Raw genomic sequence first — 14,072 nt, forward strand, 5'->3', positions numbered from 1 at the left:
TTAAAATAGTCGAGTATTGTCCCACTTAGTGTTATTAGTGAACTTTACGGCTCCTTTGTTGCGTACTTGCGTTAGAGAATCAAGACATTTAAAGTGTTAATAATTTAACTGATTTTATTGTCTTTACTATGTGGTTTGAGATTTGCATATACCAAAACAACGAGAGGGAAAAGTCATTAAAATAGAAACGAGATTTACAATTCAATACACACGTTAAGAAACGGGCATAGAAAAATTATGCAGGTATAAATTGTTCACTGAGGCAGATGAAATCCTATTCAATTAATTATGAATAGAATTAAACATATAAGAAAATAAATACTAGTAAATTTAAGCAAGAAGTGATTGAGTGGTTAAATTAATAGGAAGAAAATTGATCACTGAATTATTTTCTTCGAAACGAAGTTATGCCTGATGAATGAAAGTGTAATTTGATGGTTAATTGTACTTTCTTTAATCAAAGTTGTATAGATTATGATGTGGCTAAAGATAACGTAGTACAAACTTTTAACATTTTAACGTAATAAATAGATGATGTCATGTAAATATAACCTAATTGTAATTCTTTTAATTTGATTTAAACAATATTTTTCTTGAAAAGATAATACCGTTAATACTATTAATAAAGGGTATTTTCAATCCGCAATCAATTGTAAATTGATTCGAAGGACAGTCATGAAAATCTAGGCTGAAATAACTTTTTGAAAAATGTCATTTCCCATTTTCTTAGGAGTAGTTTTTAGTTCTTCTTTTCTACTGTTCCCGTAGTCCGTCCGCAGATAGGAGTCTCAGTTATTTTTACTATTGATAATAATAGGATATCGCATTCCACGAATTTTATTCCACTCATATTTCTATATTTAAAACTACTAATATACAAGTGAGACCAATATTCTATTAATTAATTTTTCCACTCACTTTTTAATATTTTTTAAAATCTATAACGAAAAGAAAATAAGACTCCTAATATGATTATACATGATATATAAGTGAGATCAATATTACTACTTATTTGCAAAATACACCATACAGAGGACTACTTATAAAATATTTGTTGATTTTACTTGACCTCACTTATATGCATTATACATGATTTTAAAAAATCATGTATATATAGCTCTTATTTTATCCTACATCAAATAGATTTCCACAATCTACTGCCATAACACAAAGATTTTAATCTGACTAATGTGGAGGTTGTGAATGAAAGAAGTGGTAGAACAAATATTTAAATAAAGTTATCTAAACTAGCTAGGTTGTCAACAATATTGATGCAAAGAACATAGACATGACAATATTCCACCACAAGGAATTGTTATTACACTTCCATATTGGTGTTAAATCAATGAGAAATACCATATGCAAAATATCAAACAACCTCTCACTCATAAAACTATACTAGTGTTTTTCTCATCAAATCTCACTACCATCAAGTGCTTTATGACCCTCACTTCTCATGTGAGGTGGGGCTACCTCCGGTTTTTCTATTTTTTCCATATTATTATGGGTGTATTTTCATTTTTTTACATTTTATTATTACTAATTTGCTACTCACCTTATAAATTTAGTCATAGTGCACCTACTCTTAGAGCATAGGACCAGAGTTAACCACGTCGACAAAATAAAATAAAATAAATCAAATAAAATATCAATTTGGGTTGAATGTGTGCGTATATATATCTGTAAATGTGAGTAAGATTTATGCAAAGACAAAACCTCAAAAACTTAAAATGGCTGCGAATCCCCCTTCCACCAAACCTTCCAGAGGTGGCTGGAAATCAGCCATTTTCATCATCTGTAACGATCTCTTTTCTTACTAATATAGTAATTAATTTGTATATATGATTCTATTTTTATTTTATTTTTTTGTAAATTAAATTTTGAATTTGATTTGATTTGAATTAATTAGTTGTGGAGGTGGCGGAGAGATTTGCCTACTACGGAGTTGCTGGAAACCTGTTCATGTACCTGACCAAGGTGCTCGGCCAGCCCACCGCCACCGCCGCCAAGAGCGTCAACACGTGGCAAGGCGTCGCCGCCATCTTCCCGGTGGTCGGCGGCTTCCTCGCCGACTCCTACGTCGGCCGATTCAAAACTATTCTCATCTCTTCCATCATCTATCTCATTGTACGCCTCTCTCTCTCTCTACATTAATTTATTTTCCCCAATTTTTATCACACACCAACCAATTCAATGTGTGTACGTTTCATTTCTCTTTTTCTCCGCAGCAATTTTTTTTTGAATCTTTCATCATTTCATTCAATTCTCATCAATCCAATTTTCACTTCAAAATAGAAATCCAAACAGACGTTAGCTGTTGCCTTGTTGGATCATTAATTGTATTGTATACGTATTTATAGGATTTTTCATAATACTACCAAGTACTATACGTAGAAGAATCCAATGGAACAGTAATTAATTACCACATACAAGTGGTGAATAATTAATTACATATATTCAAAATGTATTTGCCTCTTCACATGTGAAATCCTACCAATATTTTCTCTCACTATATGTACAATTATTTTTGTGTGAATTAATTAACTACTTATTTTATCATTAAATTTCAATTAAAATATGAAATTCGACAGGGCCTTATATTGCTGACGGTAGCGGTCTCTACGGTTCCACTCGAAGCGCGCCATACAGTTTTCTTCATTGCGCTCTACATTCTAACCGTAGGCGAAGGCGGTCACAAGCCCTGCGTGCAGACCTTCGCGGCCGACCAATTCGACGAGAGCATACCGGAGGAGAAGGCGGCGAAGAGCTCCTTCTTCAACTGGTGGTACGTGGGGATCGTCTCCGGCGCCACCGCCGCGGTGCTGGTGGTGATCTACGTGGAGGATCACGTGGGCTGGAGCTTAGGGTTCGGGATGCTGGCGGCGGCTGTGGCGGCCGCGCTCGTCGTCTTCCTGGCGGGGAGCGGGAGCTACAGCCGCGAGGCTCCGGTGGGGAGCCCGTTCACGAGGGTGGCGCAGGTGGTGGTCGCCGCCGTGAGGAAGCGGCGGATGCCGGAGGGTGAGGCGCGCGGCGTGTGCGTCGAAGATGACGATTACGGTGGCGTCAGCATGGAGGGTGGTGGTTCCGGTGCGGGGACTCTAGCACCCACCAGTCACTTCAGGTTATCATAAATCTACTTTATTTTCCTTAATTTTTTTTTGTGTTACCAATTAGCAAGATAGTATCACTGTTTGTGAATGATTAGGTTTTTCACCTTAAGGCTTAATGTTGGCAAATTGAGATATGGTTGTTGTTGAAGGTCCACTTTATGACTAACACCAATGTCCATATTCATTTTTCTTTTCTTTTTTAATTATATGAGTGCATGGATTTTGAAAATAGATAATCCTCTAGTTATGAGAATTTTGAAGGGGTGAAAGTGAGTCATTTCTAACAGGTCTGTGTTGGATGCAGGTTTGTAGACAAAGCAGCGGTGATCGATGCGAGGGACGCATCGAGTGAGAAGCGGGACCCGTGGCGGCTGAGCTCAGTGAAGCAAGTTGAAGAAGCGAAGCTGATCTTCCAACTGATCCCGATCTGGCTGAGCTGCCTAATGTTCGGGGTTGTGATCGCGCAGCTCGGGACCTACTTCACCAAGCAAACCTCCACCCTCAACCGCTCCATCACTCGAACCTTCACAATCCCCCCGGCGTCCTTCCAGGTCATCACTGGCCTAACCATCCTCCTCTCCGTCCTCCTCTACGAGCGGGCCCTGGTCCCCATCTCCCGCGCCATCACGGGCCGCCCCTCGGGGATCACCATCCTGCAGCGCATCGGGACCGGCCTGCTCCTCTCCATCCTGACCATGGTGGTGGCCGCGCTCGTGGAGTCCAGGAGGCTGCGCGTCGCGGCACAGCACGGCCTCCTGGACAATCCGCGGGCGGCGGTCCCGTTGTCGGCGTGGTGGGTGGTGCCGCAGTACGTGATGTGCGGGCTGGCGGACGTGTTTGCGGTGGTGGGGCTGCAGGAGCTCTTCTACGACCAGATGCCGGTGGGGATGAGGAGCGTGGGGGCCGCGGCGTACATCACGGTGACCGGGGTGGGGAGCTTCCTGAGCACTGGGGTGATAGCGGCGGTGCAGAGAGTTAGCGCGGCGGCGGGAGGAGAGGGGTGGTTGGGGGATAATATTAATAGGGCGAAGCTGCAGAATTTTTATTGGGTGTTGGGGTGTGTGAGTGCGCTTAATTTCTGTGTTTATATTTGCGTGGCTAATAGGTTTGTGTATAAGAGGAGTCAGCCTGCAGCTTGATTGTGTGTTTAAACTTTAAACTTTAAAGGGACTTAAATAATGTCTCACTCTATATTCTTCTCAATTCTTAAGCCTGCATCGAACAGTTTGGTTCACAAAAGTGTATCTCAAGATTAAATATGTAGTGAGTTTGGTTCATAAAATTGAATTTCACAACTCAATAATCATGGGATAATGTGATAATTAATTATAGTCAACCCTTCAACTAAAATAATCTCACAACTTAGTCGTAGATTATATTTTAGCTAACAAACCGAACACCACCTTTTATTATTACCTATACTTTTTAATTTTAATTTTTATATGTTTTGTTAAATTTTGTACTCCCTTTGATTTATAATAAAGTCCATTTTTGTCATTTTAGTCTGTCTCATATAATAAGAGTTTATTTTCACTTTTGCTGTAAATGATAAGCTGTTCTTAAATTCTACTCCTTTTAACTTATTTTTGACTCACATTTTGTTACGAGTATATAAATTGAGACTCATACTATCAACTTTTTCGACTCACTTGTTTTTTACATTTATTAAAACTCATTCTTAGTCAAAATAATACTCATGTTCTGGGACGGAAGAAGTACTTATTATCAAAATTATTTGTAATTTTTTTTAAAGATATTTAATGTTAACTTTTATCATATAAACATTAATTACTTAAAATTGAAAAATTATTATAAATATTTTTCTAAAAAAATCTATTTTTCCACATGAATATTTCTCCTTTTGTCCGGATTGATTGTCTCACTTTGACTCGACATATAAATTAACAAATAAAAGAAAAACTAGTGAAAAATGTCAGTGACAAACACAACATTTATGCTTTAATCACAAACTTCACCATCTCTCACTCGCGATGAACCGACTTAAAGAAAATAAATATACCATAAATATCTATTCAGAATATATGTCAATCGTATATCATTTAATTCAACATTAATTATGTCCCTCGTACAACCTAGTTGAGCTTACTAGTTGTGGGTCATAAAATTTTTTATTGCTGGGCTTGCTTGTGCTATTATGTTTATTGATTATATAGTCCTACGAAGCCCAAATATCCAATCCAGATTTCCTAAGTTTCAGAACAATTTGTGACTTTTGAAACACCTTACAATTTGAGATTAAAATTACGTAGCAGGCTAGCAAGTAGTCGAATTATAGAAATTAGCAAACTAGCAACTTGTGGCATACTATAAAATTATGTTTCTTACGCAAATATAGTAAGTTTGTGGCAGACTATAAAATTATGTTTCTTATGCAAATAGTTAATTTATTAACATAAGAATGAATAGCTAGTATCTAAAAAATCTTATTGTTATGATTACAAGTAATATATAGATAATTAACAAAAAAAAAAGAAATAATTCAACCGTTAATTTATTATTATTATAATTATAATTATAATAGTAATAATAATTATTATTATTATTATTTTCAAATTCAAAATTTTGGTTCCATCATCGTACCGATTTTAGTTTTCACTTTTTACACTTAATTTGTAAATGTTACTTTTAGATCATAAGGGGTAGTGATAAATGTACATAAATGTACGTACAAACTTTTTTTTAACATTTTACATTGAACATTATTTGATTTAAAATAAATTTCATATTAATCATTTTGCAACATTTTGAAAAAAAATCAAAATTTTAACTATAATATTTTTAAATTTATGAAAAAAATATTTTTATACAAAATATTATATTGTATAATTAATTCGAATCAAGCTTGAATATTGAAATCATGTTATGAGTTGACATAAAATTTCTAAATCACTTCTTTCTTGTTGCTACATTTAATACAATAAACAACAGGGGAGTGTTATATTGCTAACTCATAACTTAATTGCTAACTACAACTAAATAATAGCCATTAGATATTCAAATCAAGAGTTTAGATCATTAATCCCTAAATGCCAATACGATCAACGAAAAACGTCAATAAGGTCATAGGATTAATTCCAAAAAATATCAATAGGAGTACTAATATCAATTAACTACATGTTTAGTTATAACTAACTTTTAAAAGAAATCCCAAAACTTTAAATTCATATAACATATATCAAATTAAAGATAATTTCATAAGGATTCCAACGATATCCTACATGCATATGTTCCGACGTCAAAATTTGAAAAAAATTTGAATTTTTTTTATTTTTTCGTACAAGCAGAAATGTCAACATACTATATAAAATATGTCAATATAATACATGTAGAATGTCAATATAAGCAATGGGTTAACATTCTTAAATCATTGTGTTGATATTTTCGGAACACAATATTGACATTTTTATCCAAAATCCTAATTTGGAGTTTTTTTTTATCTTTATCGATTTAATTAATAAAAACGAAAATTACACATGGCAAAATGTAGACCACACATTTTCTAGAATCCTATGGCCTTAAATTAGTTGTAGTTAGCAATTAAATGATGAGTTAGCATTTGATCACTCCCCGTAAACAACAAAACTAATTTTTACTAAACTCAATTAAATTTAAAAATATAAAAATATTATATACATGTACTACAATTTATGTACATTTATCTTTTCGTAAAAGGGGAATATAACAATCCAAAAATAAAAAAATTGTATAAGAACCCAAATACCCAATATAACCTATTCAAATTATGAAAATAAAATCCGTAAAATCAAATAAGATCAAATATAAAATATAAAGATCCAAAATTTTTAAAAGTTTGTATAAGAATCCAATATAAAAATATAGGAAATCATGAACAAGATAAATAAATACCATGTTAACAATCGTTTAATTAAATTCAAGTTGAAGGAATAATCTCTTACAAATATAAATCACTATCCGCAATCTTTTGTAGTTTAGAGTGGAAGTATATTACGATATCGATACAGATAACTAATGACCCTAAAATAGAAACAAATCCTGATTCTGTGATTCACCTAAAAAAACGCATCAGATTCTGAAATTTCAAAAATCCAAGTATCTCATTTCATATTTTTTAAATCTTGTTTCTTTACAATCGTACAATATTCCATCTTTATCAAAATATTTGCACATCGATCTAGGTCTTAATTAATCTCAGTAAATTCTATTTTAAGGCAACCCATTAAACAACTTTATATCAAGACCGACACGAACAAAGGGTATAAAAAAAGCATCCCAAATATTTCCAAAAGTCGTACCATTAATAATTATTTTTACCAAAACTAAAGATATAAAATAATAAAATAGATATTGAAACGAACATGACTAAGATCGTACGAATAAAAAAAAAAATACATATATGTGAATGAAAAGTCAAAAATAATTGTGAAGATCGCAAATATATTGGCATCATGTTACCATAATAATGTAAAGGTCAAGAGACATACACTATTGTAGCCCTAGACTTGTCAAAGGGCCAAATAGATCAATTAATTTATTCCAATTCAAGATCCTCTGCATTATTTTAAAAAATCAAATCCACGCAAAAGCGAGGGGGAAAATTACTAAAGAAAGTTCATTGCTTCTTCTGCAATTCAAAAATCAACTTAGAAAAATCATCAAGATTCTGAATCATATCTCATTGTTTCTTCTTTTCTCTCTCTTCCTAATTCATATATATTGCATATCAGTCATTCCTCTCCACATCACAATTGCATTATTCTTCTCCAATTCTCCTCATATCAAAAGCTCATCAAATTCTCCAATTTCAATTAGTAGAAATTAACAATGAACGGATTAGAAGGAGAAACACAATTCCATGTGCTAGCCGTTGATGATAGCATCATTGATCGAAAATTGATAGAGAGGCTTCTCAAAACTTCTTCTTATCAAGGTTAGTTAATTTCTAGTAGTAACAATTTTCTATATCTTAATTTATTTTTTATAATTAAATTCATATGCTAATATACATTTTTATTTATCATATATATAAACAGTTACTGCGGTGGAATCCGGAGTGAAGGCTCTTGAATTCCTCGGATTGCTTGACGACGAAGAAGATGACGAATTTTCAAATTCAAACTGCCAAAGAGTTGAAGTGAATCTGATCATCACAGATTACAGCATGCCTGCAGTAACCGGCTACGATCTCCTTAGAAAAATCAAGGTATTTTTAAGTTTTAAGTAACATTACTTTTTTTTAGAAAACCCTAATTATTCAATTATGTAACGATATTAATTATGAATTGATTAATTGCAGAAATCGACGTCGTTGAGAGACATCCCGGTTGTGATTATGTCGTCGGAAAATGTGCCGTCAAGAATCAACAGCTGCTTAGAACATGGAGCAGAGGAATTCTTCTTGAAACCGGTTCGACAATCGGATGTGAACAAGCTGAGGCCACATTTGATGAAAGGGAAAAAAGAAATCCAAAATATTAACAAGAGGAAGCCAGTTGAAGAATGCCTCTCCCCTGATCGGACAAGAACAAGACTGAATCATGACTTGGAATGATTTTTTTCTGAATTTTTAGTATCAAAATTTTGAGTATGAGTTAATTGATTTTGTCCTAGCTAGAAACTAATACAAATACTTTTACTCATGTAAATATATCTCGAAAAGATAAATTAAATTTATCTTTACTTTTTATGCTTTGCCAATTTTCTTTTTCTAGACTTTATTTGTTGTAATTTAATTAAGGCAACAATATATTTTAATGTGATTCAATGAATTTTGCTTTTGGCAAAACCCTTTGAAATAAAATTATATGGCAACATAAAATTCGAGAATCCTGTTTATATGGTTCAGTGGATTTTCATTATGCGAAAACTATTTAAAATAAAAATTAATTGGAAACACCCGATTTGAAAATCATGTCAACAGTTTTAGCCTATTAATTGAAAATAACATAGAATCTCCAAAAAAAAAGAGAAAAAATTGTTTAAGCATAAAAATTATTATTATACGGCACTTTAATTCCGACAGATAAAATTTGACGACAGGCAGGCATGTACTAAAAACTATGAGAAAATAGAAATTGTGTTATAAATAAAGTGAAGCAAATCTCCAACCCAATCTCAATTACTATAATTTATTGATATGGTGAGGATTTGACGATTTGTTTTAATTGATTTGAAGAATCAAGATCAACTACTTTACAATGACTTCTCCTCAACTTGTGGGTCGGTGAGCCAACTTGTTGTCACAATTTTTAAATTCTTCTCTTAATCAGCCATTTTTCTAATTAATGGTTTCAGGGCTGTCATTACTTGTTAATCAACATACCATTGAATGTAATCTCTAATTGCCTAAAATTATGATTATTTTTATTATCCAGGAAAAAAAAATACGCTATATGACTGTGCAATATTCGAGTCTTATTGTGTTATCTATTTTAATTTGACATCGTTCTTGTCAACGTCTAATATTAAAGGCATGAAATCAAATTAAATCATGTTATGCATAATTTAAAGTACATGACGATGCAAGATATATTTTATTTATTAAAGTCAAATTCAAATATGATGGGTTTATAGTTTAAGTTCCTCCATTGTTGACTAGTTAGCATTTGATAAATTAAATATAATTTGAATTTAGGTACTAAACTTTGTTAGGGGTAGTAGTATAAAAGGCCACTAAATCATGTGGTTATTTATATATGGTATAAATTGTAATGAATGATAATCACTATATATCAAAATGAGTATTAACCATTTATGTAAATTTGTCTAAACTTCAAACGAGATTTCCATAGTGAAATTGTAAAAGTTACCTTTGTGTGTAGCGGAAATAGAAATTATGGATTTTGATTAATAAAGAAGAGAAACATGGGTCTGCGTTGACTTCATAGAAATTATGAATTTGGAATAAAAAATTTGACACCCCATATCCACCCTGGCGGCGTGGCACCATGCCCGCAACGGATGGCGAGCAATGCCAACGACTCCCCACCAGCCTAGTCACTAGTTCCTCCAACGTCTGCTGTGGATGCTCCTAGCAAGTCTGCGAAAAGTCTTTAATATAATCATGAATGCTTGTTGGTTATATTTGTAAAAAACACTCAAAAATGCAAAAATAACTATAATGATATCATGACATAGTATAATAATAATTGTATAGTGATCACAAATATTACTCCTTCCGTCCGCTATTAGGAGTCCCATTTATGGGCGGCACATGTTTTAAGAAATGGTAAGAAAAGTGGGTGCAAAAAAATTAGTGGAATAGAGGTCTCACTTGTATATATTAATTTTAAATGAAATGTGAGTGGAATGAGTTAGTGGACTCCTATTCGCGGACGGACTAAAATAGAAAAACGAGACTCCTATTCGCGGACGGAGGGAGTAATAATTTTGTCAAAAACACTCAAAAATGCAAACATAACTAAAATGATATCATGACATAGTATAGATGTAGAGTGATCACAAATATAAATTATTTTGTACAGATATTGCAAAGATAAAATTCCCATTAGTACTTAATTTATTTTTTTGATACGAAAGAAAAGGCTCAAACCGCTTAGAGATCGGTGAGCAAAGGAACCAAAGTTCAGTTTCAACAAACTAGTTCAAGAAAACAAGCAACAAAAAAACCTCAAAGCCAGAAAAAACAAGCTAAGCAAATGAAATGCACCCCTGAAGCAGAACAAAGAGAACAAAACCTAAACAAACATCAACCAACTAACTAGGAGGCAAGACGAGCTATAATGCACCTTTATGTTTATCAGAGTTGCTTCTGTGATTATGCTCCGTCCATCTTCTAGCTTTAAGTAAGTCCTCACACATTTGGCTCGGTGAGAAAGGAAATTCGAGGCACCATCCTTTAGTCCATGCTCCAAGCCTCCAAATAATGAGTCTCTTCTCAGTTTCCCAGTTCGGTTCCATTTTTTGAAATATAACTTTATTTCTGAGCCACCAAATAGACCATGAGATCACATAGAATAAGGAGCTCCAAATTTTAAAGTCAAATCTCGTAAAAGGTGCATCCATCCATGTAAGGAAGCAAGCCATCGGATCTTTGGGGAGACAAAAAGCAAGGTTCCAGCATTTGCATCCGAAATACCACAAGCTACTAGACAACCTGCAACCAAAAATAACATGATAAACTGTTTCAGGTTCCTCCCCACAAAATACACAAAGCTCATCCTCAACTCCGGGGAATCGGAATCTGAAAAGTCTCTCCTTTGTATTTAGTCTGCCATGTAGGACAAACCAAACGAGGAGTTGTGCACGCGGCGGAGCCACATTCTTCCATGCGAGTTTCCCATGACAAAAGCGGTTGCTTCCTTGTCCTACAATGCGACAGACCTACTGGTAAAAATTAGAAACAGAGAAGAGCCAGACTTGTCAAAAGCCCATAGTCTGACATCCCTCGCACTCTCACTCATGGAGTCATGATCCACAGCTAGGTAGAGATCTTTCACCAAATCCTCCTCCCATACAAATAGTCTTCTTCTCCATTTAAGCTTCCACACCCATCTATTTTCTTCCCATTTACCCATGCTCTCAATCAAGTTGTATTGTTGGGTAGAAATCACGAAAAGTCTAGGGAAGAGTCACTTTAGAGTAGCATTTTCAGTCCATTTATCAAGCTAGAATCTTGTGCTCGCTCCATTGCCCACTTTTATTTTTATTCCTTTCTCTGCCACTTCTTGCACTTCTTTGCTGAATTGCGAAAAGTTCAGAATTTGACACCACGTGCTTGATGAATTTTTGTTCTCCATCTTTTGGAACTCCCCAATGTATCTAGTGTTATGTATAGAACTCACAACTTTCTTCCATAGAGGGCATTGGTTTACTGCAAATTTCCACCACCATTTAAATAACAGCGCTGCATTCCTTATGTGAATGTCTCCAACTCCTAGCCATCCTTAATCAACAGGCTTCTGAATTAAATCCCAGACAATCAAGTTTCCTCCCTTCGAGCCATTCTCTTTATAGTACTACTAGTTTAATCTAATTAATTAGGCACAGCTCATGTTATACTAACCAATGCACGCTGGTTTCTACTTTTCCTGTTTGTGCATGCAAAAATTTTGTTAGACGAATTAATACTAAAGTGAAGTACTTATTGGGCAAACTTTGAGGTCATGCAAATAGATAGACAAATCAACAGCTCATATAAAAGGAGGAGATGATTTTCCATTAAGCTAGGTTATCTGTGATCAAGTATATAGTTAAATTAGGAGATGAAAAGGACTAATATATGTAATACAGCACTAAGCACACCCCACTTATATATTCTAAAAATGTAGAATCTCAACCAGAGGTGTGCACCTGCACTACCTCACCCCACCCCAACCTTGTTAATAAAACAACTCAAAACACGTCGCACAATTAAAAATGGCACTCCATAATATATATTCATGAATCATACCAGGAAGAATACAATACAGGGATACATGAAACAGCACAACATAAAAATAATGTGTCTCACCTCACTATAATTTGTTGCGTCATCATTGCCACCAGTCTGATCAGACACATTAGCTTGGATCCATTGCCAATTAGCTTAGTCAGTGCAACAGCTACAATCATATTGACCTTCAGGCTTCAATAACAACCTCCTAACTAGCAACTAAATAGGCTCTCCCCTGTGGAGCTGTTTGAAATATACTTAAATCATACAAATAACTGAGCCAAATAAAACACCATGTTCTGGATGCCCTTCCAAACAAGGATCTATAGATCCTAATAACACTCACTTTCAAATAAATTCATAAACCACATTGCCTTTTCTCAGAGTGAAATGGAGAAACGTACCAAGTCATTTTTATTATTTCTTTTAAGGAAAATTAAATTGATGGAAGAAGAGTAGTTTTAACATATACAAGTACTTGGTGCAAGTCAAAATTTGGTCTATGTTCTGAATTCAAAGGAATGCCTATTACAAGTAATAAAAAGAAAGAAAGAAAAGAAAAGGAAAAAAAACAGTAGCAAACTGGGATTTACAAAAGAAACTACTCCTAACACACATTTCTGCAGACCAAGCTAAAAAAATTAATGAAATCGCATTATTTTGGAGGTGATGTTATGTAGATCAGAAAGAGTTTTTATCTTTTTATCCTGAGGCCCATTACATATAGTTGTAAGAACACGAGAGAGTTCAGACTTTTATCCTGAGGCCCGTTGCTGTCCAATTTTCCTCATTCTTTTTGCAACTAAGAATTAAGCAAGAGCTACATTGCTACAACATGTTGAAACCAGGTAACTTCTACAATCTCAATATACTATGGCACTGTAGGAATTATTGCAACTCAATGTATAATTTTCAGGATTTTGTTCTGTTCTGATGCATCTCGTTTAAGTAGAAGGCTTATATAGTTATACTATACAACATAGTATAATAGTATATGTTGCTACTAGCAGGTTATTTACACTGAGATTGAAACAATTTACACAGTAAAAGGATATAAGTAAATCAAATTAAGATGATGCAAGGGAGAGGGCAAGCACATCATTATTTTGGCAGAAAAGAAGTCCCACATCGTAAAAACACTAAAACAATGATGCAACAAACGTTATAAATATGGAAATTCACAATAAATGAAATCACGCAGCTGCGCGTTGAACACATAGCGAACTATTCTTTCGCCTTTTACTAAAGAATACCGTGTGTTCATCGCAATTCAAGCAGTATACTCCTTTTTTGGGAGGGTATTTTCTTTATTGAAAAGTACCCCACAATGCAAGTTTAATGTTTATGCAATCTGCCATGTTTAATTGTATGATTGATATTTTTTGTAGGCCTGCTTAACCGGTTCTCTGGTTCTTGGTTATCCGGTACCGGAATTGGAATCGGCTGGGTAATTGAGGAACCGGAAAAACCGGTTCCGGTTCTGGTTCTTATGCTTTCGAAAATTTCGGTTCCGGTTCTACCTGGAACCGACCGGTTCTTACCCGGAATCGAATAATATATATCAATTT

At 34.3% G+C, this 14,072-nt stretch overlaps 2 protein-coding genes and 1 non-coding gene across 3 annotated transcripts; all 3 read left to right on the top strand.

Moving 5' to 3' along the window:
• Positions 1-1,707: 1,707 nt before the first annotated feature.
• LOC125219150 (Major facilitator superfamily protein) lies at positions 1,708-4,313 on the top strand. Its single transcript, XM_048121037.2, has 4 exons — positions 1,708-1,797; positions 1,910-2,127; positions 2,592-3,121; positions 3,415-4,313. Exons 1-4 carry the CDS (start codon positions 1,731-1,733, stop codon positions 4,247-4,249), a joined length of 1,650 nt encoding a protein of 549 aa, XP_047976994.1. The 5' UTR covers positions 1,708-1,730; the 3' UTR covers positions 4,250-4,313.
• A 3,461-nt stretch (positions 4,314-7,774) lies between these two features.
• LOC125223822 (two-component response regulator ORR9-like) lies at positions 7,775-8,794 on the top strand. The gene is made up of 3 exons (XM_048127117.2): positions 7,775-8,040; positions 8,144-8,313; positions 8,407-8,794. The coding sequence occupies exons 1-3, from the start codon at positions 7,935-7,937 to the stop codon at positions 8,659-8,661; spliced, it is 531 nt and encodes a 176-aa protein (XP_047983074.1). The 5' UTR covers positions 7,775-7,934; the 3' UTR covers positions 8,662-8,794.
• Positions 8,795-13,703: 4,909 nt separating this feature from the next.
• On the top strand, positions 13,704-13,823 carry LOC125185716 (U5 spliceosomal RNA). Its single transcript, XR_007170223.2, has one exon. It is a non-coding gene; the product is annotated as a U5 spliceosomal RNA (small nuclear RNA).
• The last annotated feature ends 249 nt before the right edge of the window (positions 13,824-14,072 follow it).

The sequence above is a fragment of the Salvia hispanica genome, chromosome 1 (genome assembly GCF_029641045.1).
Source record: "Salvia hispanica isolate PSC_SH4W2 chromosome 1, Shi_PSC_v1, whole genome shotgun sequence".
NCBI lineage: Eukaryota > Viridiplantae > Streptophyta > Magnoliopsida > Lamiales > Lamiaceae > Salvia > Salvia hispanica.